This window comes from Gasterosteus aculeatus, chromosome 13, assembly GCF_964276395.1.
Source record: "Gasterosteus aculeatus chromosome 13, fGasAcu3.hap1.1, whole genome shotgun sequence".
NCBI lineage: Eukaryota > Metazoa > Chordata > Actinopteri > Perciformes > Gasterosteidae > Gasterosteus > Gasterosteus aculeatus.
Window position 1 is genome coordinate 8,008,636 of NC_135701.1, and position 26,905 is coordinate 8,035,540.

Sequence of the window (26,905 nt, forward strand, 5' to 3'; positions counted from 1 at the left end):
AGAGCAAGAGGAAAATGAGGAGTGAGAAATTGTCGCCATACTTTCTTGATAATGAGACAAACCGAGACGTGACATGAATGCCTGAACGTTTGACTGTCTGTGTACGCTGCAGTCAAACCTCACGGGGATGGGAGTATTCTTTCTTTGAAGCTTCACAGGATTTTCCACATGTGTCTCTACACTTCATACTCCATGAACCTTTGAGGAAAGCACGACTGATCTTTCTGTCTTAAGGGAAAACACGAAAGGGTTGTGTAATTCCGGCTGATAATTCCCTGACCTTTACCATCTGCACCCTGTTGCATATAGTGTATAGTACGTATAACGGCGAATCCCAGCATGGCGCCTTTCTTTCACACAGATACACACACACACACACACACACACACACACACACACACACACACACACACACACACACACACACACACACACACACACATACTAGTGCCTAGTTGTCTAGGAGATCAAAGCTTTGGTATCCTCAAACCACAAAAATCCCCAGGAGGGCCACATTCCTGCCTCAGCCTGTAGAGATAGTGGTGTCTTGAAGACTATAAGCAACAGGTGCCAACAAATCACTACAGATACATTCATCACACATTTGTATTTACAAATCCCTGATTATTTTTAATAATAATAATTTAGTGAAATCTTTACTTAGACGAAGCAACTGAATGAAATTTTCTCGATAACCATGTTTGGTTTTGTTTATTCTAACATTTCCTCTGGAAAGGAAATGAACTGCCTTCTCACGAGATGTTTTTCTTTTCCTTTGTTTTCTTTTGCGGATTCTCTTTCCCGATCATTTCTGTGCGACGGAAGACGGCCTGTTTTCAGAGGTGGCACGCACCATGCAAGAGAATGAGCGGTCCGGGGACGACAGCCAGCGGGACAGTGTGAGTGGACACCAGCTTTGTTTTTTATGTTTTTCCCTTTACATCCTTTCATATTTAATCTTTTCATAACTAAATTATAACAGTCAAGATAGTCAATCTTATGTCTTCTCTTGTACGCCATCATATTCTCTTATTCAAGGGCTTTGTGTACGTCTGGTTGATTGTCTAATTCAGATTAAATATCTGGCATATCTGGATCCTCTGAACAGTTTGAGTTGCACTGTTAATTATAAAGCTACTTGATATTGACTGCGATCAACACAACAGTTTTGACCATTTGTGGTGTTATGTGTTGGAAACCCCAAACGTGATACATCTAGTGAGCGTGAGAGGATTGAAATTTGTGAACAGACTTCTGCCTGAAATCATTTGTGCTGCTCATAAGAAATACTTGATTGCAATATTTTGCCTGGACATCCCAGGATTAGGGAGGTGGAATCTTTATTGCGTATGATTTACTTTTTTATGTGGCGTTTATGATGCAAAATGAAAATTAACCTTAGAAACAATTATAAGAAAAGCGCCGTCTCTTTAAGATCAAATGTATTTAGAATTTGAGCAAGAAATGCACACATGTGCTTGACAAATATACACGACAACCAATAATTTGAATGATCGTATATTTTATGCTAGTATCCAATTCCGTCAATGGTTCAAAGCTCCATGTTATACAATCTGCTATGTTCCTTATCTCCCCCCCCAACAGTCACTAACAACCTCTTACCGAGTGAATCTGGGCTCTTTCATGATGTCGTCGGACTTGTGTGCAAGCTGTCTGTCACCCACCACTATCCGTCTGGATTTAATAGGAAGGTTCCTGGAAATCTTGACAAACAACAAGAGGGGAGAGCAGAAACTATCTGGCTGATTTTCCGCAGTGCATAAATAAAATATTCAATCACACTCCTCGGTTGTTGACCTTGGGTTGACGTCCAAACGTACGGCCAGCGCGTGATTCTTTGAAATTGGCTGACATAAAGAGAGGAAATGCATTAGGCATGCAGATTGAGTATTTCCCCTTGAAATGCTGCTGCTGTAAGTTCGCCGCGTGGCCCACCTTGTCTTTGCCGGTAAAGAAAACGTATCGTTATCGGCTTCAGATTTCAAATGAATTTTTCTGTGGCTCTGTGGGAAATTAATGTTATTAATCAGCGCTGTATTAAACAGAGCTGCTTTCAAAAACTATGAATTGAAACAGAAAACCAAAGGCGTGATTGCCGACAAGATAGACTGCTCAAATTGATGCAGAACACTACATTTAAACGAAAAGCCTGCAATCCCACAGGCATAAAAAGAGCTGCATGAATAACGAGCGATGGTTATGGAAATATGAAAACGAGAATGACAGTTACAAATTACCTTTTGAAATGGAAGAAGATCCCTACTGATGATTCCCCTTTTTTTGTGTCATTGGAGAGGGAACGAATTCACAAAAAAAAGAGTCCTGTGGAACATTTTGGACAGTTCTCTCCCCTCGTTGTGGGTGTAAAGCGATCGTGAGCGGCAGGAAGGGACTTAGCGAGGTAAGCCACACTTCATGTCCGATGTGCCTGTGATTAATGTCTGAGTGAAGAGGGCAGGGTGAGGGGCCAGAGAGGAGCAACAAGTGTCGCCGGAGGATTGGGCGGGATGTGGACAGAAGGACAGGTAATTAGAGAGAAGAAGGTGGGGGGAGGTTAAGACAAAAAAAAACAAAGTGAGAGCGGCGGAGATGCTCCCCCATCATCCCCAGGGGCATATTGAGGTGGAGCAGGGACACAGGCTGCGCCCATGTGAATACTTTTTTTTTTTTGCGAGGCTCTCGGGGGAAGGACTGTCCAATCAGGCAGCGCCCATTGGTGAATAGTCATGAGTCACCGTATCAGCGTCGCCATGGTTACGCAGATGTGACTCTGGCCCCCGTGACGGCGACGAGCCGGATAGATGTGGGCAAAGCGCTGCTCCGTGGACTTCCTGCTCGCATCTTGATCTGCAATTAGAGCCCGGCGGGGGAGCGCCAAGGCCGCGCGGGTTTTGGGCCTCCGCGGCCTCGGGGGTGAGGGGAGCAGGTTTTGAGTGAGGTGAAGGGAGAGGGCGGGTGAAGGGCGGACCATTAGGGATTCTGTGTGCGCGTAGAGTGCAAAGGCAGAGGAGGGGGAGGATTCAGCTTGAAATGTTTGATGAGTTAAAATCACATTAATCAGCAGTAAGGCCGATTGACACTCGGCACACATAGAGGTGTGGGCTGCAGGGACCAGAGAGGGGAAGTGGATGACAAGATCTTGAATGTATGAGAGCTGGGAAATTAGATTGAACGGGGTCGGAGGAGGGGGACATTATCAGAGAAGCGGAAAAGTGACTGCATGATGAACGGGACAACGGGCAGCTGCAGGAGATCAAATGACGAAAATGTACGGGGGATAATGGAATAAAGGGCTTGGATGACAAGTAATAATTTATATCATTTCCTCGCAGATGTCTTAAAAAAAAAGAAAAGAAAAGCGAAACCACTCTTAATTCATTTCCCCCAAAAGCTGGGCCGTTAGCACCAGTTGGCATCCCCTTCAGGACTTATGTAAAACAATAAAACCAAGTTTTTTTTTGTTGTGATATCGCAGCTCAGGGAGGAAGGGCTTTTTATCACTCCTCCTATTCCATGAAAAATGAACATTTTACTGCATCGTACACAGAAGGCTGCAGTGTTACAATAAACTTGATAATTGCCGTCTCCTTATCACCGATTTGAAATGTTCACTGCAAACATTGTTGATTGCATTTGACTCACTGCTTATCTGCTGGCTCATTTATTCATGAGTGATCCGAGCAATCGAGGACATATTTTAAACATGCAATTAGATTAGCAGTCGACTCCATACATTGAGGACATGCTCGGCCACTTAGGGAAATTATATATTTTTCCCCCTCGAGTCTGCCAAAACTCGATGGCGCCAATTGTTTTTATTTATCTGGTCCACACACGCTGTTGCTGTGAAGGCGTCATTCGAGCACACAGGGACAGGGGCAGGCCCAGTAGTTATCTATTCCACTACACCTCGTGTACAAATACATTACCCCCCGCTCACGGTTTCCCATCTCACAGCCTGTTGACAGCGTTTAAAGTGCAATCACTCTTGCATTAGGTGTTTGGTGGAGGGGAAGGGGGGGGGGGTGGAATAGGGGGGGGTTGATGCATGAGGAGTGGTGTGTGATCTCGGGGTGCACTTGGAGGATTCGTGCAGTGATGAGTCCGTCGTCCTGGTTGTGTCTCACTTTTCCCGGATTCAATCGATGGCAAACACGTGCGCTGTCTCCCTGTCTCACTTTCCCTTCACAATACCAACACCGACGCCGAGGCTTCGCCTCAGCTCACAATCGGCAGCCCTTCGTATCTTTGTTTCACGGTGACCCTTTGCGCAGTTGAGAATATAGAAACACTGTGTGGTAAGTTCAGTAAACAGCCTGTCAGCCGTCCGTCAAGTGTTATCGAGCACTTCTTCCATCATCAGGTGCATCGGTTTTCCGCCTCCCGGGAAAATTTTGTCTAATTCTGTTGGGCACAGATCCGTGTGCATCACAGACACATGCCCGAAAGTTGAAGAACACTCCAGGTCTTGTCCCTGCCAGACATATCTTCTGCCACCTCAGGCTACCGGAGAGGAGGGTGGGGGGGGGGGGGGGGGGTGGGGGGGAAGGGTCTTTGAAACAAATTGATTCATCTCCCTCACCTCCAATTTGACACTTCAGTGCACCATTGTTCTGCCTTATCATCCGTCCCGCTGGTTTTCTCTCACTTAATCTTCTCTCATGTCTCATTTCTCTGCTGGGATGAAAAGGAAACAAGAAGATATGTGCCACTCTATTTTTGCCAACTGACATATCCTACTATCATGCTGCACAATTGGAAACTGTTTGCAGCCGCAGTCGAAAAAAGACATCATTTATCTACGGCCTGCCACGTCACATCAAAATCCAAATTTGCATGTTTATTGAAATTGTACTACCCACGGAGTGATGAAAATGTGAAGGTCAATGTAAAACAGCGTTCGGAGAAGAAAAAAAACAATAGCTTAATGTATGTCATGAATAACTAAAAATAGAAAGCGAATTTGCATTTAACAGTATCGGCAGACACTTTGAGATTTTTGATATCCGACATAAAGGAAAGTGAATACCATTACTGCCTCATGCGGTGCATATGCACACACTCTCTCACAGTAAATGTGCTACGACACTGGTTTTCTGATGATTGATTCACACCTTTAGAGAACCACTAAAGGTCTAAACAATTTACTACTGCTCCCAGCGATCATGTGGCTCACCTCACCTCACCTCCAGGACAGTAAATCCACAGAGCATTGTGTTCCTCACTGGCATCAAAATAGACCCTTAAATAAAGTCTATATTTCACTCATACACTATATTTTACTGTATTTCTCCAATGGAAAGGCACGTATCCCCCTGAGCCATGACTTTCCTTTATGACTGCTTATGATGAGATTTATTCATGATGTAACTTCAAGGCAAAGAGAAGACTTAAACGCTACAACTCTCCCAACATGCCACCCCTCTTTTATCTCGACCACTAATAAATCTGCTTTGAAGCGATCAGCACTGTGTACTGCAGGAGATGAACGGAGTTAATTTTTATTGCCCCACGGTATACTGTGCTTTACAGCTAAGTGAACCATCTGATCAGGCAGTAAAAACCTGCACAACCTGGTTGTAAATGCCAGTGGCTCTCACCGGGGAGAGATAGATGGACCCTTGTTGTTGAGGCAACCCTTTCACCCAGACACCATGTGCCGAGCAAACTCTGACTCATGGAGACGGTGAGATTGCAGAGTAACGTGAGCCGCGGATATCGAGTTTTCCTGAATAAATCAAGTTGTATACAGTACGAGATCGCTTTGGAACTAATATTGTTCAGGCAGAGTTGAGGGAAGGGCAGGTTGTCCTTCTCTCTCCTTTGTTAAAAATGTAGTGTAGGCTTCCAGGTAGCCGAGTGCTGCCTATGAGGGGGCAGATAAATGGAAGGACTAAATTGTTTTTTCAAGCAGATGATTTACTGAGGCTCATCCAATGGCAATCTTTCTTTTCCATCTACTCTCTTTCTCTCTCTCCGTCTCCCTCGCTTCCTTCCTTAGCTTTGTCTGTGTTAAGTCACTTCTCTCCTTGCTGCCAGGCGTTTACCCAAAATCCATTTAAGATTTATTCTCTGATAAAAATCAATGAACAAATCACGGAAGAGCCCGGAGATGAATGATGGTGGCATCGATGAATAAGAGGCCGACCAAAAGTAAAGTATGATGATGATGGTTCACTCTCCACTTGATTGAAGTGTAAAGCGGGATCTTGTGACCTGATCCGAGATTGATCTGCATCTGTATTTTTGGAACACGTCATCCTCGTGGATCCCGATTCGGAGTGTAAAAGGACATGAATTGATATTGTGTCGTCACGAACGGAAATGATTTTCAAAGAGAGAAACGCTCCAACATCCAGAGAAACACCCAATCGCTGTGCCGCCTTCATCTCTCAAAAGGTCCACAGAGAAAAAGGTGCTAATGTTTGCTGAAACAACGGTCTGACTGATATAAATGAATCGATGAATTATACACAAAGGTGTAACGCTGAAAACTTTCCTGAAAGATCGCCATGTGACCGTTTGAACCCCAACGATGAAGCTTAAAAGTGGAGACGGATGGTTGGAAGAGATGCCTGATGTTTTACGTGCAGCAGCACCATTAGAAAGGTGGAACACTGAAAAGGAGTCCAGGCCATTTGGCATAAACGCAGAGTCAGACGAAAAGACAAGAACATGAATCAGTAAGGATGAAGGGAATGTAATAAAATGAGGAACGGATGTGGCTGTCAGTCCTCACATGAATAAAGGAATGCTGCATGCGGGGAAAAACACCTGAAGCTAGTATTGAGCCACATGCATAACTAAGAAGCTTTGCATCGATAGTCTTCATCAAAGGCTAAAACCTCCCACAAAAAATGGTTTTGAAGGACATTTTTGGGCAAATGAATTCCAATCCACATACATTTTGGAACAATGTCCATGGGTGTTCGTTGTGGCTGGATTTCATTTGGTTTAATGTCGTGCCGTTTGGCTCAGTTAAAGCGTGTTTGCCTGCTTAGTGCGGCTTGCCGTGGCTGGTGTGAAAGGACTCTGGGTGACCTACTCGTCGGTTCATCAGCTCCCTCAAGGAAGTGGCTTCCCGTTTCAGAACCGCCTTGTCTAAATTGGTGACGCCAAGCACATGCTAACAAAACCTTCTCACAAAATCTGATCCGAAATATTTTAAGGAAATTGTTTTGTTTTTAAACCACACTTTATATTTCAACTCAAGTTCACGGCTATTATGCTGTGTAACATTGTTCTACGATATAACTAGAATATCAATTGGAACTGGGATGCTCAGGTATTCTGGCAGTCAGAAGAAGATTTAGAGATTCACGATCGTTTACGCTGTAGAGACTGTGAGCCTTCATCGATATACTAACCTCCCATTGTGCCATGGTGAAGAAGTACTTCATTTACTTAAGAAAGATGTGGTTTTAGACGGTATTTAATGTGGTTTGGTTTCCTGGAGCGGAAATAAGTCATTGCAAAATGACTACTGTTCCCACTAAAGCCTTTAGGGTGCTGTCCTGTAGTAGTTTGGTTCATTGGGACCAGAACAAGGGGACAAATGATAGACTGGGAATTTTGGTACCGGTACGATTCCTGTTCAAACCAAGAGGAGAGGAGCATCTGGGGTTTTTAAACTCCTGATGACTGGGACGACTCTGGTAACAAAAATAGGTCCATCGCATTTAAGTTTATGAGACAATAACTCTACTTTATTTGGTTTTACTACAAAATAAGGGTAACATTACTTGTAGCCAGTAACTGTGTCATTAGCTTACTATATCGTTGAAGAATTCTGTTCAGGTTATGTTAGAAAAAGCCCTGAAATGGAACACTGCTTTGGAGCTGGTCTTTAGTGCTGGAATAGCAAAGACATCTTTCTGCTCTTTGTTGGATTTAGGTTTGCACTTTCTTTAGCTGGAGTTGGCCCTCATGCTGAAAAGCCTTTCCTCTATTCTATCTTTCTGTTCTTATGTTTCACACCAACACGCAGAGCTGATGTTAACGTGACTACATATAGACCACGATTACCAAATCTCTTCTTTTCTTCTTCTTCTTTTGTTAAACTCTGGCTCTTACGAGAGAGAGAAACAGAGAACCCTTCACAAAATTCACATGAGTTGAGCCGACTGCTGGTTTCATCAAATGTGACCTGCAACCCGCCCTTGACCCGACCCATCAATGGATTGGCACACAAGTACACGGCAGACTGATTAACCTTTCACTGATCCCACTTATCATAGAGGGCCACTTTAGGCATCAGGAGAGACAGCACAAGTGAGTGAAGATGAAGGCTGATGTGTGTATAATCTATAGTGGGAAATCACACACACACACAAACACACACAGTGTGCTCTCGGCTGTCTCTTGTGTAATAGCTCTCACCCATGCAGGAGGCGGACTAACCCTCTTCCGTCTGGTGCGTCTAAGAAAGCTATTTGCAATCATTTGCATCTGGTCCAGAACACATCAAAATGTGTGCTGCACAATGTTTTAATCTGCTTAACATAGTTCTTTAATTCCTAATTCGTGCTCTTTAATCCAATTTAGTTTGATGTTATTTCCATTGTTTTTATTGTTCATTCCTTAGATGTTAAGTGTATTTAGAGGAAAAAGAAAACAGGACACAAACAAATCCAACAACTAAAAATGTAACCTTTATTTATTTCTATAAACGGATTCAAATATTCTGGTCTTCTCCTCTTTACTGACAAATGGGAGTTCATAAAATCAACTGATATACAAAACGCAAGCAGTAATGAATCATAGTTTGCACCTCATTCATAGTGTCGAGTCATTATTTAATGAGTAGTCATTCAATAAAATAACAATACAAGTTGACATGACTGGCACCCAGAAAGTGAGAACAAAGGGCTGTTATATAAATTCTTTCATAATCTGTGAATATCATTTTAAAAGAAGTAGTGAGAAAACTTTGTTGATTCCTTTAATCCGTTATTTATTTGCTTTACTTTCAACCCGATCAAAAGTTAATCATGCGCATCTCAGCTGTAAGCAACCGTCAGGAGCAATGAGTGCAACACAGGTAATTATGCCGGAATAAGGGGCTCGATGGGTTCCTGGATGAAGATTGGCATCTTGATGGATGCAAGAGGTGGACGGGGGCGGGCGGCGTTTGCTGCACGACGGAGGAGAAAGTCACAACAAAGAGAGAAAGGGGAGAGAAATGCACACGCATCCACCCGTCAGGGCTGCAGAGGTCCTTCTGGTCGAATAACATATAAGGCTTTAAGGGGCAGCATATGGTGCTGACTGCAGTTTGCAGGGCGAATAGGGGTTTCAGTACAGAAGGCGGCCCCGGGCCATGGACACGCTATCGAGCACCTCTGCTTGGTACGGCAGAACATTCTGCTCTCTGGAAATCTCCAACACCGCAACCGTCCTCCGCGGGCAGGAAGCTGCAAACAAAAAGTCAGCGTTCGTTTACTCTGACTTGTTAGTCATGTCAATCAAGTGAGCTGTCAGTCTGCAGTCCAATACGTCCTTTGCCAAGTGAACATCCACCTCAATCCACCTAACCTCCTTAGGGTGAGATTAGGTTGCCCGTCAGAGAAAGCCAGAGCTTTTAGATGTACTGTCTATAATGATGACCTGTTTTTATGAACTGTATTTGGCTCTTGGTGGCATCATTTTTGGAGCAAAAGCCACAGATCAGTGGCAGATCCCCGTCGACTTGGCACTCGCACTTCGGCGCTCATGTTTATTTGTGGGGGTCACCCGGCTTGTAGCTTGTACCCGTGTGTGCTACAATGTGTTATATTTGCAAAAGTGTTTGTGTTGAACCTAGGCTGTTGGATTTGTGCGGGCATAAGTAATACGTATTTGGGGCTACACTCCTTGAAATCATATAATGTAGGGGCGGGGGGGGGGTCACCTGTAGAAGAGCTAAGTGGAATGCAAATGTTAAGCATTATTTGAAGGGGGAACCTTGTTATTCATGCAGAGCAAATGAAAACCCCTCATTGTTTGCAGCAAGATCATTGGCACAGAATCAGCCTCTTTTCATCACGCCGTCTCACCAGCTCGTTATAAATGAGTGTGTTTGTGTCTTCAAGTGCGGCCTGAATCCAAAATACTCCTGGAACCACTAAATACGCAAATATCTGATTACCCCCGCGTGGTCCCTGAGGACAGCGCACCAGAGGAACAAGACAGAATTGAGCTTCTTGCCCCTAAAGCTGAAATGTTATGTATTTTGTGTTCAGAGGTCGGAAGAAATGCATCTTTCACTGGAGGCTAATACAATGAAAGAATAAACAACAATTTGCATGTTGAAACTAGTAATTTGCATTAGCTAATGTGTTTGGTCAGAATGAGATTGATAATGGATTTCCAGGAGCTTACTGTTGACTATAATACCCATGCAGCCTTGTTTACTGCTCTCACTCTATCCAAATCAACTTCTGTGAAAGGGCCGACCTGATGTGTTTGAATGTTGATCACGTTGAATGTTGTTCTGCTGCTGCAGAACAACATTCTCTCCTCTCGCGCTGGTCTCACCTCCGACATACAGTCTCAGCTTTCAGCTCTTGCCTCCCGCTGAAATCGCTATCATTAGATATTTCTCCTTTCCTCTGTCGACTCTCATCGACCCTTATGTGATGTGGCGTTTCCATTTCAGATGGCACTTTTCCCTTAAGTGAGTTCCTTTATAGGACTCTTCAACCTTTGTTAGATCCTCAACAATAAGAGTTTATTTATTGCATTTTTCTTTCTTTGTTGGACATTTATTCAACACATAATAAATACCCTGACGTCATCATTCCTTCTAAAATTAGCATAAGGTTGCTTAACACAATGTTTGTTATTATTACTATTATTATTTCTTTGGTTATTATTCTCTCATTAATCACTAATGGGATGCATACAGACATAGGAAGGACATAAACCATTCATAAAGTCACACACAGGTAAATTAAGATGTAAATGAATTTTGTGCAAATAATGTTGAATCAATAAAATGCAAATTCAGTCAAATTAAATGCAAATTAATTAAAATGGCAAAGATGGTAAGGCAATGACTAATTTGCAGCAGGAAAACACTTAAACTTATGTAATGCGAGGTCATAATGGCCAAACAAATATTAATGGTTAAAGAAATGCACTGGCTTGCCTAAATAGACACATTGAAACTTGTGTGCAGTATATTCAAACAGACTGGTGTGTGACTTTATGAATACGCTGGCCCATAAGACACACCAATTTCATCCTGTAAGCAATGCCAGACTATAAAATAGACCCAGACCTTCACAGTCTCACAATGTAACAAGGAGGTCTTACATAAAATATATGAGAAATATGACTTAATAAGCAGAGGAAGCTCCCTTCTAAAAAAAAATATGTGTGTTCTCTTTGAGAATGAAATGACTTTAATGTGGTGAAGATGTGCAGGGGAACATGTGACGCTGCTTTGTGGTGGCTAGTAGTGCAGCAGTATGTATGTTATAGAAACTGTATTTAAAAAGTACAATGAGAAAGGGCCTACTGACAGTACACAGGTGTTTCCACCTTGCTGGATCAGGCCCGTCAGCCTGCTCTTCCTCATCTAGCAAGGTGCGAGAGGTTACATCTCCACCATAGCTTGATAATCTGCCTAGCTGCAACTGGGTCACTGAATGGCTATTTCCACATCGCCACGAGGATCAATTTGGCATCCTACTTTGGACCACTGGGTAAACGTCTCTTTCTGGCACGCTCTTCTGGGAAGAATCTCTGCATAAGTGATTCCGGTCTGACTTAAAACTTCACCTCACGTTTTTTCTTTTTCCCTCCTCATCCAGGTGTCCGACGATTCTTCCGACTCCCCGGAGCCGGGGCTGGTCGTCTGCATGGAGCCATTCCTGGTGCGGAGGCTGTCTAGCCGGACGGTCCAGTTGCCCCCATTGGCCTTCAGACAGGCAGAGCAGTACTACTGCGACCGCAGGCCAGAACCGGACGCAGTCACCGTCCCGCCACGGCCCACGACACTGCCAATACGCACCCCGCCACTCATCGCCATCACCTCGGCGGACAGCAGCAGGTAGGACAGGTGCAGAGCATCTTTCAGTGGAATGGGTAATTAGAGTAGGGGGTTATTGGAGTGGAGTGGTTTAATCGATACTGGAGTTGTCTGAGGTGAGTAAAGACACAACTCTCGCTAAGTGCCTGGCACTGTGCTTACAGGTTGAAATGCACTTATAGATTTACTGTTTTCTCATCAGTTACAAACTGTGTGAACTTTACAAGCTGTTGTAATCTAAAGGATGCACCGCAGTTTGAGTTTCTTTGTCTTTTTACACGTCAGAAACGTGTAAAGAAAGTACATGAAGAGTGTTTAAAGAGACCTTTTGTGTTATTAATGTACAGTAGTGGACTTTTGGATAATGTGTTCACGGTTGGACAGTCAGCTGCTTGGAAGCAGGGTGACAACCATCGGTTGGTCCGCGGCGTCAAGCCAGTCTTAACTTTGCTGTCATATTAGTTGGCGACCCGAGGCTCGGTTTAACTCTTAATGAAGAGCCACGTTGCCATGGTAACAATCCGAGACACTTGGTTTGCTAACAACAGTGTGGAAAGAGCAATGAAAAGGGGAAATGTTTTTAGAAACGGTAGTAAGCCGCCAGAAATGTCGAGTAGTGGCAGAAAATACTGAGGGTTTCTTTTTGCCCGTGCATGGAAACTTACCTGAGCCTGACTGACGCGATAACAGACCTCTGAAATTAAAATGACACCGCAGCTCAGCTCTGCTATAAGTCTGCCCTGCACTGATTTTATGCTACAGGACTTCAAAAATAGGTCCTATTTTACCGAGTTGAATGAAATCCTATTTGACCAGTAGAGAACTAGACAGCTTAGTGCAATGTATGAATTGAGACGTCTGTATTAAGAGTGGATAGGATCTAGATCCAAACCATAGCTAAAGTCGGACTACGATGAAATGAAAAGGAAAACTGAAAATGCATATGCCAGGACAGAATAGTCACGGTGATGGATTACCTACATGCAAATTTCCGGTATGATTTGCAACCTGGTTGGCAGTAATGCAAAGTATTCTTGATGTTTAGTTGACTAATAACATGCAAACCACTAGTATTTACATGATGCCTGGCTGACTACAAGTGTGACTCATCAGATAACTCGTCACAATGGATTCATGTTTGTCACCACAGGAAACTCACTGATCTCCAAACAGGGAATGCCATTCACCATTTCAACATGACGAACAATAAACAATAAAAAAGCTGTGTTATACAGAAACACAATAGCTTTTGGCATGTCATTTATTCAGGTATTTCAGACTGTAATTATCCAACCTTTTGTGTGACATTTATGAAGCATATGGTACAGGTCGAGGACCATAATAGTCTCAGTTTTAGAGGCTAATGGCAAAGTTCTTGCAACTACTAAACAAATGTTGAAGTTATGGCCAGCAGCCCCTTTAGTGTGCATGCTCCTCTCCCTCTCTCTCTCTCTCTAATGCTTGGAAAACTTTAAACAAATAAAATTAGATTGTTAGATTAGATTAAAGACTAAGGTCCAATAGCGGATTCGCTAGTTTGATGTAGCGATTGACTTGTTGACGTCTTCAGAGGGAAACAAGAAAGCTGGTGTCACTTAGCTCTAAATTACATTTTCAACCAGGCGTAGCGATTTCCATTGCAACTCTGCTGCACCGCAGTGCTGAAATACTTTCCTCCCCTCAAAATTACCGCTATAATACCAAAAACTCTCAGAAATTAAGAATGGCTTAGTCATTATTTGAACGTTTCTGTCTGTAATTGGGTGCGTCACCCATCTAAATTGCTAAAAGCGTCGTCTACTGATTCCCTGACGGTGAAGAACCGTAGTCAGGACAAGCCAATGCGATAAGGCCAAGTGTCGCGCATTAGATGTCCTGCAGAGGCGGCTCATCCTCTCTGAATAAGTGTCAGCAAACCTTTATGTGAACTTCAGAAAAGGGCAAACTTCAACTCCTTAAATCCCGTTGCACTGGCTGCATGAGGATTGCGTCGTTTGGAAGGAGGTAGCGTCATTATTGGCAGGAAGACAAAAGGCGGGACAGGCCTGTCTCTTTTCTCCTCTGCTTAAGACCAACGTGCTAACTGCTGTCAATCATATCAATGCCTTTTCTGGTTTTATCTTGGAGCATTTGAAACCTTTTTTTTTTTATCTCAGCTTTTCAAAACTAGTGCCTGAAGCTCCAAAACTGCTCAGCTTGATGTGAAATGAAAGTGTTTTCATGTGTCATATACCATATGACCCGATATATTTGCCTTTGATTATATAACCGTTTGGATTCACATTTATTGCGCCATTTAACTGCAGATAAGCCAACTTGCTAAACCATCAGTCATTCCACTCCCTGTTAACACCGCATCAAGCAAAATTGAGTTATTTTATAACACAACTAAGTATGAACAGTTTAAGGGAAAAAATAGACATTAGGGGGAAAAATGAGCGCCGGGGAGAATTTTTAACAAAGGTTATATATCTCGACACTGCTTTAAGCCTGATTCATCTATAATTCAGCCCAGACGTCAGGATGAAATATACAGTTGTGAAACATTAAGGATGGAAAACGTGCCGTCCAGCTGCAACTTCTGAGCGGTTCCAGTGACATTAACTTTGTGTGTGGTCTTTAGTGTTAATGCACGGACAAGAAGCAGCACAGAGTGGTGCACTGTGTACTATAGTATACGCTCTTGTGATAGGAATATTACATTTTATCCATGAAACAGTTCCAATGTACTGTCTTTGCCACTCTGTGGCTTCGGCTTCTATTCCTTGTGTGTAGGAAGACATTCGGCACAATCGATGCCTCAAGCTCCATTTATTGATTGTGCTGTGAGACGCATTATCTACTTCAAGTTTAGGTCTGTTTAAATTTACATCAATGTTGTTTTAATTACAATCAAAGAGTGCAACTTTAGAATTGTACGGTAGAAAGGATTTAATGACGGGCACAACTTATCTATAAATACATTGACACATGAACAGATTAAAACGCTCTCAAACAGAAGTTGTGACAACGGCTGTGCCAGCAATAATACTAGTATCGTGTATTGGCTCAATACGGGATCAAAAGAAGCTCGACGCTATCGTTGTATTCCCAAACACTCTGTCATCTGCTATGGGTCAGAGGTCATTTGAAAATCAACAGTTTTTCTCTCAGGTTACAGATACTTATCTGCAATAACTGGTACAAGTGCTTCTTTTTTAATTACAAATCTGTAGAGCTGACTGTGTGGAACTGATTGGGTCATTCTTCTACGTGTAAGGGAACACGAGGCTGCACCTTGACATCTTATCTGTGAGTCGGGTCAATTATACATAGGCTTTCTTTAGGTTTCGTCACATTTTAATTGCATTCTGGAAGGGTCATACAATTGCTGCTCCGTTAAATACGTAACAATCGGCTGGAATCCCTTAAATATTAAACTCCACTATTAGTTATCTCAGTCATTATTCCATTAGCCCCAAACAACACTCTAATTCAACACACTAGCTTTTTTCAAACCCTTTACTCTTTACCGTTTGGTAGAGGAAAAGATTTGAGTAATTATATATTATTGAAAAATGTATTGACCCTAACCTGATTAAGTCATCTCTATTACCTTAGTATTTATCGTAAAAAGATATGATTAATATTGCAAAGAAAAATGAAAAGAAATGATTTCCTCTACTTTCCTCTTAGTGAGGACGCATGGACAAACACAAACACAACATTTTGGAAGGTTGTGGAAGGGAAGGGGGGCAAGTTTTGTCTATTGTGTAGCGCCTTACAAGATGAAACCAACTGGCACACTGTATGTCAAAGCATATTAATGGTACATTCATGCCGCTGACAGAAAGCTCCTCATGGCTTGAAGAACTCATGTGGACGGCTGGCAGATCTACAGATCGAAATCTCCCCATTTGATGCACACAAAAGTAATTAAATCCAGTGGCACACATAGAAGCTTATGCGAGTCAGCAAGCGTAAAAAGTTGCCCATCTGGTGCATCGTTCGGTGAAGGTGACTCCCGCTGCGTGGGTGCATACGATCCTTCCCGAGACCTCGCTTAGGCTCAAAGTAATGGAAATTTAAGCGTCATGAATATACAAATCATGTCTGAGGTCAGTCCCCTGTGTGTGGCCCCCTGTATGCAGTCGTGCCGCTCCATCAGTACGCGGAGCATGGCCCGCTTCACGGCAGGTAATGGAGGCCCGGCACAAAGTCCACCCACAAGCCGCCGACGTGTCCTCTGTGTTTCATTTACCGGCCACTTCCCTTTGTAAGTCACGCCGTCTCTGAGGGGATTACATATTCTGCTGCTAAAGCGGGACAGACATGTGTTCCCCAATGTAACTTCCAGGGTAATGGGCGGAGTAATGGGCAGAGGAAGGAGAGGAAGGAGAATAAGGAGAGGAAGCAGTACTCCTGAAAGCCTGTTTTTCAGTGCAAATGAAGACAAACAGAGAAGCGGGAAGTTATAACAGGGCGACTGGATGTCAAAAGTGCACATTTACATCCTGTAAAGGCCCTTGGTTTCATTACTGTCAAGGTGAGCTTTTTTTTTCTTCTTTTACCTGCGCTGTCACAAACACATACCCCTTATTTCATCAGTTCTACCAATAAAAGGTTTTGCGATGAACCCACTGTGACTATTGCGCAATGAAAGCCCAATGTCGTATGAGGTGGGCCACCTGGCTCCGTGTCCACTCGCATCTCCTGCTGCTCACTACGGGAGGACTGAAGGGGAGGTGCTCTGGGTGGGTCGCTCATGTTTTATGGATCATCTCGCTCTCTATATCCCGTCACCGCTCGTCATCTGCGAGGGACTTGAGGAAGGAGAGAGCAGTGCTGCGTGTCCACAACGCGTCTTACGCGCACCGCGGGTTGAGTTCACTGGAGAACTTTGGATGGTGACGCGGAGTGACCATCCGACAGCCGGCCGCCGCGGCACCAGCAGCACCCTGCTCGCATGCGTGTGTTCGGGGGAAGAGGGGATGCGCAGGGAGAGACCAGGTTGTTAACTGAGTAGAGTTCTCCCCCCCCCCCGCCCCCCCGGAGCTTCACGGTGTCCAAATTGGCGAGTCCACCTCGCGATGCGCCAATGGGTTCCCCTTCGGCCGTGTTCGGGGATGAAGTTGATGGAGTTAAACTCATCACGAGAGCTCCAAACGAAACGAGCCGGACGCGACCCCCCCTCGACCCACCTCCCCGGCCCCAGGGCGGCTCAACGTTGTCTCGACTCCTTCCAGGGTTCGGCCCATTGTTTAGCATTGGGAGTTTTATAAATTCTATATTCCGTTGTTTTCTTAGTAACTTCTAAAACAACACAAGCCCCCCCTTCCGTCACCTTTACCAGCCCCCCCCCCCCCCCCCACCCCCCCTCAGTATCCAGGGTTCATTCCGTTCAAATGCTTCTAAAGTGTTAATTGGATTTTTGTTTGTTTTTGCAAAACATTTAAAAAAGAAACAACAACAAAAAAAAAAACGCGCGGCCGCGGGGAGGATGGACCTTTCCTCCGGGACGGTGGGCACGGCGTCTGTGGCCGCCGCCGGCGGAACCGGCGTGGGTGTGAAGGCGCCCAAACATCTGTGGAGGCAGAACCAGCCGGCGCTCTCTCCGCTCCACCACGCGCTGGCAGCGCGCAAGAACGACCGCGTGAGACAAAGAGGCTTCTCGGACACCGAGCGGTACCTCAACCCGAGGAACATGGACCGGACTTACGCCGTGGACACGGGACACCGACCCGGGCTGAAGAAATCCAGGATGTCGTGGCCGTCGTCGTTTCAAGGTCTTCGACGGTAAGGGACGAAAATAAATAAATACATGAAAGGAGGGATGGGGGGAGAGGAAAGTGCTTTTCCTTCATCTCCAGGCGCTTTTTGTAGGAACATGGGCGTTGTGTGCATGAGCGACGCGCGAGAGCGGAGAGGAGTCTCGGCTCGGTTTAGTCCGAACTTTGGGGGGGGGGGGACACAACTCGACCCGCGCTCGACCTCTGTTTGTCTCTGTTTGTCCGCACTTTCCGCCGATCGCGTGCTGTGACGGTAACGACGCGTCTGTCGGGAGCGAGAAGAATGAAATACTCAATGATCGCCGCGAGATGATTGCACATAAAAATAATGATAATAATAGTAACGGAGCCAGCCTGCCTGAAAATGATGGATTTCTAAATTCTAGAAAAGGAGATGAAAAAGTTAAAGGGAATAAGTGACCACGCATGCTTTTGTGATTCTGCACAAATCTATTCAATAGATAACTGTGGCACACTAGACGTGAATAGATGTTGGGGTATATGAAAAATAGCAGAGACTGGAAGGAAAAGCCTGGAACACAACAACCCCCCCCCCCTCCCCCCTCCTATTAGAGACGTGTTTTGAGATCCTCGGGGATTAATATCCGATTGGCTTTAGGATGTCTGGTTAGTCTACTTTTCATGTTTTGCAAACACCCTCTTGGCCAGAGAAAGAGATACAAACGTCCGGCTAGTCCCCGTTAATATGAAATATGTCACTCAAAATGATCTGACTCACCAGACACAACGCACTCACAACAACATGCATAATCCTGGCGCCTGCATTCATGCATGCATGCATGGCAAGTGCACAGGTTTTTCAGACAAGGCGTGCACAAAAAAAAAATGCATCCAGAGCAGGTGCTGTAAAATGCTGGCAGTTTTATTGAAGCCTGCATAAAGACCGACACACACACACACACACACACACACACACACACACACACACACACACACACACAAGCAGCTATGCGCTGACAGCCGGGGTGTGTGGGGAAATGTTTCTGCTCTAATTACTCACTTGTTCTGGGAAGGAAAGAAGGGGAAAAAAAGAAAAGAAAACCTAAATGAAATCTGAGAAGGTCACCTCAGCTCCCTGACTGAAGTGACGTTAGCGGACATACTGTACGTTTTTCTCAAGAATCTTGCCTTTGTCCTTCTTCTTTTTGATAAAAATATGGATAATATTTGTGTAGATCACTTACAAAGAGCACAATGGCTTGTCCGGCCGAAAGTGGTCCCCGTCACAGCGACCGGGCAGTCACATGGCCACGGAGCGAGGGAGGGATGACTGCTGGGATAGAAGTGACATTGCAAAGTCGTGTGCTGGACTACAACACGTGCGAGACGTGAAAACGTTGCATCGAACTTGCACTTGCACCCCAACAAAGGGCAATTTAACTGGAGATCATTCAAGCACTTTTCAGATTTGCTTGCAGGAGGGTATTTGCATGTAGATTAACCCAAACAACCAAATTTAGCACATGCTAATTATGGAGGCACATACTCAGGAACACCAACACCACGTCAAACCAAGTCTAGCCGATACTTTCATTTGACCAATAGGGTTGGTCGGGTTTTTGATTGGGGGTGGTTTTTATGTGCATCCATTGGTCCTACGTGTTTTTGTAATTCTTATTTCAAGGTCTTCTGGCACATGGACTCTTAAGCGTTTCCACCACGGGGGGTGATTTCATTAAATAAACAGACCTTCGGAGTAGGAAGCACAGTAGTCAATCCCATGACAAATCCAACCAATGCCGGTGTTTAGGTACGATGCTCAGCACATTTCAAGGCAATCGTATCACTATTTTAGCTGGCACAATTAAATGTGCACCGCTACACATCAAATGCGCTTCCTTTCAACTTTGGGGAGTCATGCGTGCGGCCTGCAGCCTCAAAGAAAGTTCTGTCTGGACCACTGCAGACAGCGGCGTTACTCCAGGCAGACAGTTAGAGAGACGGGCGGATCAGAACCGGGAGCCGACCACACGGGTGTGAAAGCTAAATCAAATGTCAGGAGCAGAAGGCGAGCTAGTCCCTCAAAAACGATCCTCAGTCTGATGTTTTTTGGATTTAGGGCGTGTGGTGTTAACAGAGAACAAAGCATATGCAGGGAGTGCGTTAGAGTTGTGTCCGTGCCGCACAGCCAAACAACCCACTTCAACCGCCTGAAAAGCGCGCACATTAACTGGAAGGTGGCACCACATCAAAGGGAAAGCAGTGCTCTGGTGATTTCATTTTGGGTAAAAGTATTGATGCTATTTCATTTATATTTTCCTTCTACAAGAGGCACTCTGATGCAAAAATGTGCACTTAAGCCAGTATGTTGCAGAAGAATAGAAGTGGAAGCAGTGTTCTTGTTCATTTAAACGTCAAAGGGCAATAAAATGATGTTGTACCTAAAATGAATAAATACATTGATTAAAATAAACGTGATTATAATTTTGGCCATGATTGTGCAGCTGGGCAGTATACCTGTTCAGCCGGTACACAGGTTCCAAGTTTCCTTACGATATTTTTCTCTTTTCCGCTCTTCGGCAGGCAGCAAAATAACACAACTTGTTCCTCACAGAGGAGCTGTGTTTGCTGTTAGGAAGGTTTTGGTTTTGGAAAAAAAAATGTAGGTTAGAAAACAATTTATTGCAAAATTTGTCAGGCCGCTGTTATTCCCTCTGGTGGCAACAGTTGCTGCCATAACAGCTAACGCGCTAACATGCTATCACACTAGCTCACTGGCCAGTTCAGGCTGTTCCGGTGGCCGGCGGTACTTTTCGGCATCAATAGATGAATGTGTTTACTCAAAAAAATACAGTGATACCGCCAGAATCATACAAAATACCGTGATATGACTTTTTGGGCGGCAGAGTGTGGGGGGAAGCAGAGGGTCTTCACCGTGACTCAAGTCTGTTCATTCTGTGTAAATTGCATTTAACCGCAACCTAAAAATAGCCCATTGGTACAAAGAAATTACAAAAGCGAAAGATTCCTCATTGATTGTTTCATAAAACCGACGTTGCTTGCTATATTGCCTTATTGATTGTATCGGCCAAACACCAGTGAGTCCGCCTCGCTCACATTGATTTGAAAGCCCTTTGCTAAACTCACTGATGACCGTCGGCTGCTTGTCAAAGGAAGACGGCCAACTTCTCCTCCAGGCCGGCAAGCGTTTTAGCACATGTAGTGTCCAGATACCCCTCAGCCTCCAGGTGTGGCGCGTGATTCATGCGTGTTTACCATGCATTTGACTGACGTTTCCAGTTATCGAGGCAGCGGCAGGTTGCCTTATCTTCAAATAGCCCCCCCACCCCCACCACCACCACCACCACACCACCGCCACCACCCCCTCAGCAATCAAGTTGTGGCTGCGTGCTGGATAAACAAGACATATTTCCTGATTGTAAGAGACTGATATGAAACTTCTGAGGCAGTGCCCCTGTAAAAAGCTAATAAGAAGAGCCACCTCCTTACTCTATGCACACACACACACACAGTGGATTTCAGTCTTTCGGGTGGAGAAAGGCAGCAGATCTGTGAGCTCAGAGGACCGTGGACGTCGCCGCGTCTTCTGCGAGCGGCCGGTTTCCCCTCGGCACAACTCATCACCCGAATGTGTCACAGCGGAGGCCGGGCCTCGACGTCAAGAAGAATCTGGAGCATCCTTTCATGAGGGGATGGTATCTCGTCCGCAGGGGGCCAGGCAGGGGGTGGGGAGGGAGGGAGGGTGGTGTGAGTCGAGATGTCACAGAAGAGGTGGGGATCATGATTTCTCTCTTTGTCAAATCACGATCGAGATTTGTCGATTTCACCGGGCGGAAAAAAGGAAATGTCTTAACAAAGAAAAGGAGGGAAAGGTTAACGGGTCAGAGGTGTTCCATCTGGACAGTTTGTCCTCCTACTCGGCAGCAGACTGGAAAATGTACCCCTGGCACTCACTCTAGTTGGACGTTGTACTTAACGGTCCTGGATTTCTCTTCAGCCGGTCGTCCTCCTCCTACTGTGACTGACTGACTGTGACTACTGAGTGAGTTTCCTTTAGCCGGCACAAAGCACAACCCCCCCGACCATGTCATTAGATCCCTACGGCGTTGGAGAGCTTGCCAGGAACTGCTCTTTTGGTGCGCGTGCTATATATAACTCCGGTCCCGGCCGCACTCCCAATCACGCGGCATAGGCCACGGCGCTGGCCCAGTGCGCCGCTACTGTACTGTTTCAGCGAGGCTGCCAGGAATGTGAAAGATGTGCAGAAAACCCCCCCCCCGCTAACGCACACATTACGGACAAGGTCCCACGTTTTCATTAGCGGGGATCAGCATCAAGCACAGCTTGGCGAATGAATTGAGTTGTGGATGCTTTTCGCTGGTCTGGGTCTTATTGATCTGAAGTGTATTGACTTTGTTCTTCAGACGACTTGTGTTACTGACCCGGTGTTGAGAGATGAACACGTGCATTTGAAAGTCAGTTATGGGGACATTGATTTGGAAAGACAGATTTAGTGCTACAGGGCTCATCCTTATGAGACACGTCCTGATATGTTCTAAAATAATGCGGTAATGGATGTACGATAAATATCAATACCAGGGACACGGAGACCATTTAATTAATTTGATTTTTTGTAATAACAGACATTGATACTGTGTAAAGGGGGGATGTGTTTCTCCCTGCCTCAGCTGTAAGCACAGAAAATAAAAAAAGGAACGTGTTTCCCAACATTCAGTCAGAGGGACAGTGCTCATACAAGTGGAGGAAATCTGGTTGGGTTTCAGTCCCCAAGTGGATGGAATACAACCAGAACGTAACGGAGGACGATGAAAAGCTGCACTACTTCACAGCTACTCAGAATCCATTAGCAAGTCAACTGTACGGCCTTTACAGTCCCTATTTCAGCCCGTCTTTAGTCAGCCTGGTATGTAATACAAGAATACACAAAGTGACCTTCTTTACCTGTGATGATGTTAAAGTACCCCAACCGCCGCCTATAACAGTACGCACCGGCTCGATTTTGATTTCAATATAATATACAGTCAAGAAATGTTCTAAATGCTACATTGTTATGGACCGTATACTGTACGGTTGTAGTATCATATTAATTGATGCGACAGTGTGCAGAAAATTTGTTATTAGATATTATTATATTCTATATAAATTGAATATATAAAGATGCTCCACTCAAGAAGTCGCCTCGTGACACTCGTCTGTTGTTTCACGTCTCAAAACAGATGGCAAAGCCCCTTTTTATGTGTCCATTTAGCATTTCCTCCAGCAGATTGCATAAAAGTCTTCAAGTTGAAACATCTTTATGCTTTGGCAAGTGCCTCTTTGCCCATGATTAGAATTGTAATTTACAGGCTAAATATTCATTGTTGAAATATTGAGGAGGAAGAAAATTAAAACTTGTTAATGAAATAACAGAAACGCCACAAAAATGTCCCAAGCTGTCAAACACGGACATATAAAGTCTCTGCAGCCATCACCCATTTCTCTGTCCAATTCACAATAGCCAGGTATTTTCAATTAAAAAATACTACTACTAGGAATACTATTCCTGTCTAGTGCACAGGTGTCAAACTCAAGGCCGAAACCAGCTAGCCGGGGGGGGGGGGGGGGGTCCGGTGCGGCCCGCCAGATGACTTCGCTATTGTGAGAATTAGAGAAAGACGTAAATTTGCATTTCTATAAACGTAGCTGCTATTCCTGAAAAAGCCCACTAGGGGTCGCGCTCTGTGAGTGAGCGCATGCATTAGACCAGGGGGACCCGGTCGTAGATCACCTGCCATTGGGAAAAACAAATCACGTCAGGTAACCACGCTTGTGTGGCCGCTTCAGACAGCCTCGTTGTCTTTGTTTTATATCGGGGGGTGGTTCTTTTCATGGGGGGGGGGGGGGGGGGGGTAGATCGCCATGACTTGGATTGAAAGTAGGGGGACCCCCTGCGTTAGACCTTTTCGACCACGGCGTTACTCCAGGCAGCAGCGCCCGCTTGGAAATGACTCTGCCCCCTCCCCGTCGACCATCCGCCCCCCCCCCATCTGGCCCACTTGAGATCAAAGTGGGTAGTATCTGGCCCAAAACGGGCTTGACATTGGACAAATGTTTCCCAAGTAGGATCCCACTATACCAGGGGATAGTGGGATCCTACATGGGAAACATTCGTCCAATGTGAAAACTGGACAATGTCCAGCCGCAACCACAGGCTGGCGAGTGTGACTGGCTCTGGGAAAATGTGAATTTGTTTTTTCAGTTTCTACTTCCCCCCTGGCTTCCCCTTCGTCGACGGTCATCTGCTCAGCTATTAAAAATGGATGAAACCCCCTTTTTGAAGGACGGCCTCGTAAAGCGCTCCGAGCCGAAGCCTCTCCAGACTGACAGCTTGCCGCTGGGTGATTCCCTGAGCCTTTGGCTGGATGTGTTGTACCGATCACATCACAGGATGAGACAGACCCCTGCTTCATAAATAATGTTTTATTTATGTGCTCTGTCAGGATATCTGTGTCAAAGACGCGGAGAGTACTACGGAATCACTGATAACTCTCTGTGTATTTTGTTACACATTAAAAAAGGTACATGGTCGTAAAATGGCAAAGCTGCACTAAATTAGTTAGTTTCATCGCAGTCACGGCAGGTTTTCTTCCAGAGAAGTATGAAATGTTGCTGGCACGCCCTTTTGCTCCGTTAATGCAGCAACGTTGTGAGAAACCAAGTCGAAATGAATAAAAAACAACCTTGCTGCTGAAAATAAATAATGGTAATAATAATATATGAAGTCGTCCCCCTTTACTTCATTTCTCTTAAGGCCAGTGGTGGTTCCAAGTCGAATGAATTTAGGGAAAATGTTTAAAAAAAAGAAGAAATATAGACATTATCCTAAATGTTGAACTATTCAGTGGATGACTTTTCTCAACAGATTTAAAGCTTTATGGGTCAGTAGTTCCCTGTGTGTGTTTTCTGCTTATTATAACCGTACAACCATAAACAAGAGTAAATACTGCAACTTGTCACAGAATACACATTTTACAGGGGAAGCACTGAATTTCACCATCACTATAAGAGGCTGTCATTGACCATCTTAACATGCACGGGATGTAATTGCATGGCCTTCTAATAAACCATTTTAAATCCTGTAAATCTGTTTTTCCTTTGAAAAACCCTATACAGCCCACTCGAATGCCCCATGGAGTGTTTTAAGAGGGCAGGCTTATTTTCACTATCAATTAAAATATTTATTTGAAGAAAATGTTTATTGCTTCAATAGTAAGCAGCTTATCGGCGGGGACGTGCGAACGTCCTCTACTTTCTGTCAGCGGCACGCTGATCAAGAGGCGACATCGGAAGGCGGCCGCTTCCCGTCGCATCCAGTGATGCCACGATGAAGACGTATGATCTCCCTCGATGGCTCTAACAGAACAGCTTGGGATGCATCATGTTGTAGGGCGGCAGCTATTAGGTGTCCCCCGCCGGAGGAAATGGGTTAACAATAAACAGCCCGCAGGTTGCACAGCTTCCTGAATGTGATCAGGGGTTTTGCAGCGCACCGTAGTCATTGGTTACTGTCGGTCATAGTGGGCCTCAAAGCCCCACGTACGGTGCTTGGTTTCTCAGATCATTTCCCTCCTCCTTTTCCTGTTTTCTTTCTCTTTCAATCAGTGTGTCCTCTTGAGACATACACCCCCCTCTCCCTCTCCCACCTTGTACATTTCCTGATTCATCGACGCAAACACGGGGACACAAATAACGGCATTGGTTTGTGGCCACACTGACGCACACGCGTTCCCCAGTTTTCATCTTTTCCTTCCGTCCTCAATATTCTTTTTCTCACACTCTCCTTTCCTCGGATTTTGGTGCTAAATTTGGATCAAATGTTAGAGATGGGAAATAAAAGAGAGACCGTCAAACATTTGATTTGATAAAGAGGACCAGGCCACAGTGACAGTTAATATTGGACCTGCGTTTTTAGAGACGTTTGTATGTCTTTTAGTCGACACCTTCACTAGAGCCATCGCAGGAATCGAGGGGAGCGAGATGACAACAAAGTTTTCCCCCGCCAGACTTGACCAGTTCAGCCGGTGCCTTTATCCCTTAAGCCCCTAAGCGATGCTGATCGGACCGCGACGTGAGCGACCCCTCGGAGTGCCGACGGGCCTGACAGTTCAGGCTTCCCGGCTGGATGCTGGATGACAGAAGTCACATTGAAAAGCCCAGTGAGGCTACGGTCACAGGCGAGGGTAGTGGTTGCGCATGTGATTTTTACCGCATTAGATGTCTGCAGACACGGATATTAAAATAAATGCAATCAAATTTGTAACAAAGGGAAAGCCTTCAGTAATCTTCATTTTTGTTTCATTTCTGTTTTGAGAATGTTAGAAAAACAGCCCAACTAACCGTCATGGTTCATCAGTGTTGTAGCAGACTGACTGTATTGGGACATGTAACATTCTTTATATAAGATCTAGATATAAATAGTCTTGTCTTTTTTTTTTTGCAATCCATCATAAAGAAATCAGCTGATGTTACCTGGAATATTTTTTTCTATTTTCTATGTCTTTTATTTCTATGTCGTTTCGCAAAAATATATCTATGGCGTAGGGTGGAATTCATTATGATGAATTCTTGTTTTTTTGCATGCCAATAAAATCCTACATTAAGATATCTCGATCCACAATTAGAACACGCTGACTCTGAACTAAGTTCTTAATTAAATGAGAAAATACTCATCACATATGTTCGTATGATATACTGATCCTATTTGTAGCCTGCATGGGGAACTCCTGGTGGGCATGACAACCACCAGCAAACGTAGATGAAAAAGAACTGTAGACAACAAGCCATGCAGCAGACCCACTCAGAAGTCACCATTAGAAATGTGAGCGTAGAAATGGACAGCCCAAAAGTGGCTCGAGTTTCTATTGATTTTATGATTCCTTCTTTCTCTCTTGATATACTGAAATTTACAGAAATTCAGAATGACCGTGGCAACCCCTCTTTGAAGAATGCATCTCGTTCTTTCAACCCACGAGCCAACAGGGTGGGCGTCTTTTGAAATTGAAAAAAGTTTTTTTTATTGCTTTATTGAAATCGACTCCTGAGTTGATTTAATCTCACTAGG

The 26,905-nt window shown here is 44.6% G+C and overlaps 1 protein-coding gene across 2 annotated transcripts in view; it reads left to right on the forward strand.

Moving 5' to 3' along the window:
* Nucleotides 1-26,905, forward strand: part of pde4d (phosphodiesterase 4D, cAMP-specific) — a 132,134-nt gene that overhangs the window by 15,353 nt on the left and 89,876 nt on the right. The window contains exons 2-3 of one of the 2 annotated variants that reach the window (XM_040194909.2): nucleotides 826-899; nucleotides 11,817-12,055. In XM_040194909.2, the coding sequence (XP_040050843.1) occupies nucleotides 855-899; nucleotides 11,817-12,055 (284 nt within the window). In that variant the 5' untranslated portion in view covers nucleotides 826-854. Of the gene's footprint in view, nucleotides 1-825; nucleotides 900-11,816; nucleotides 12,056-17,498; nucleotides 17,810-26,905 lie in introns of those variants that run through there. The other variant, XM_040194908.2, reaches the window with a different exon arrangement.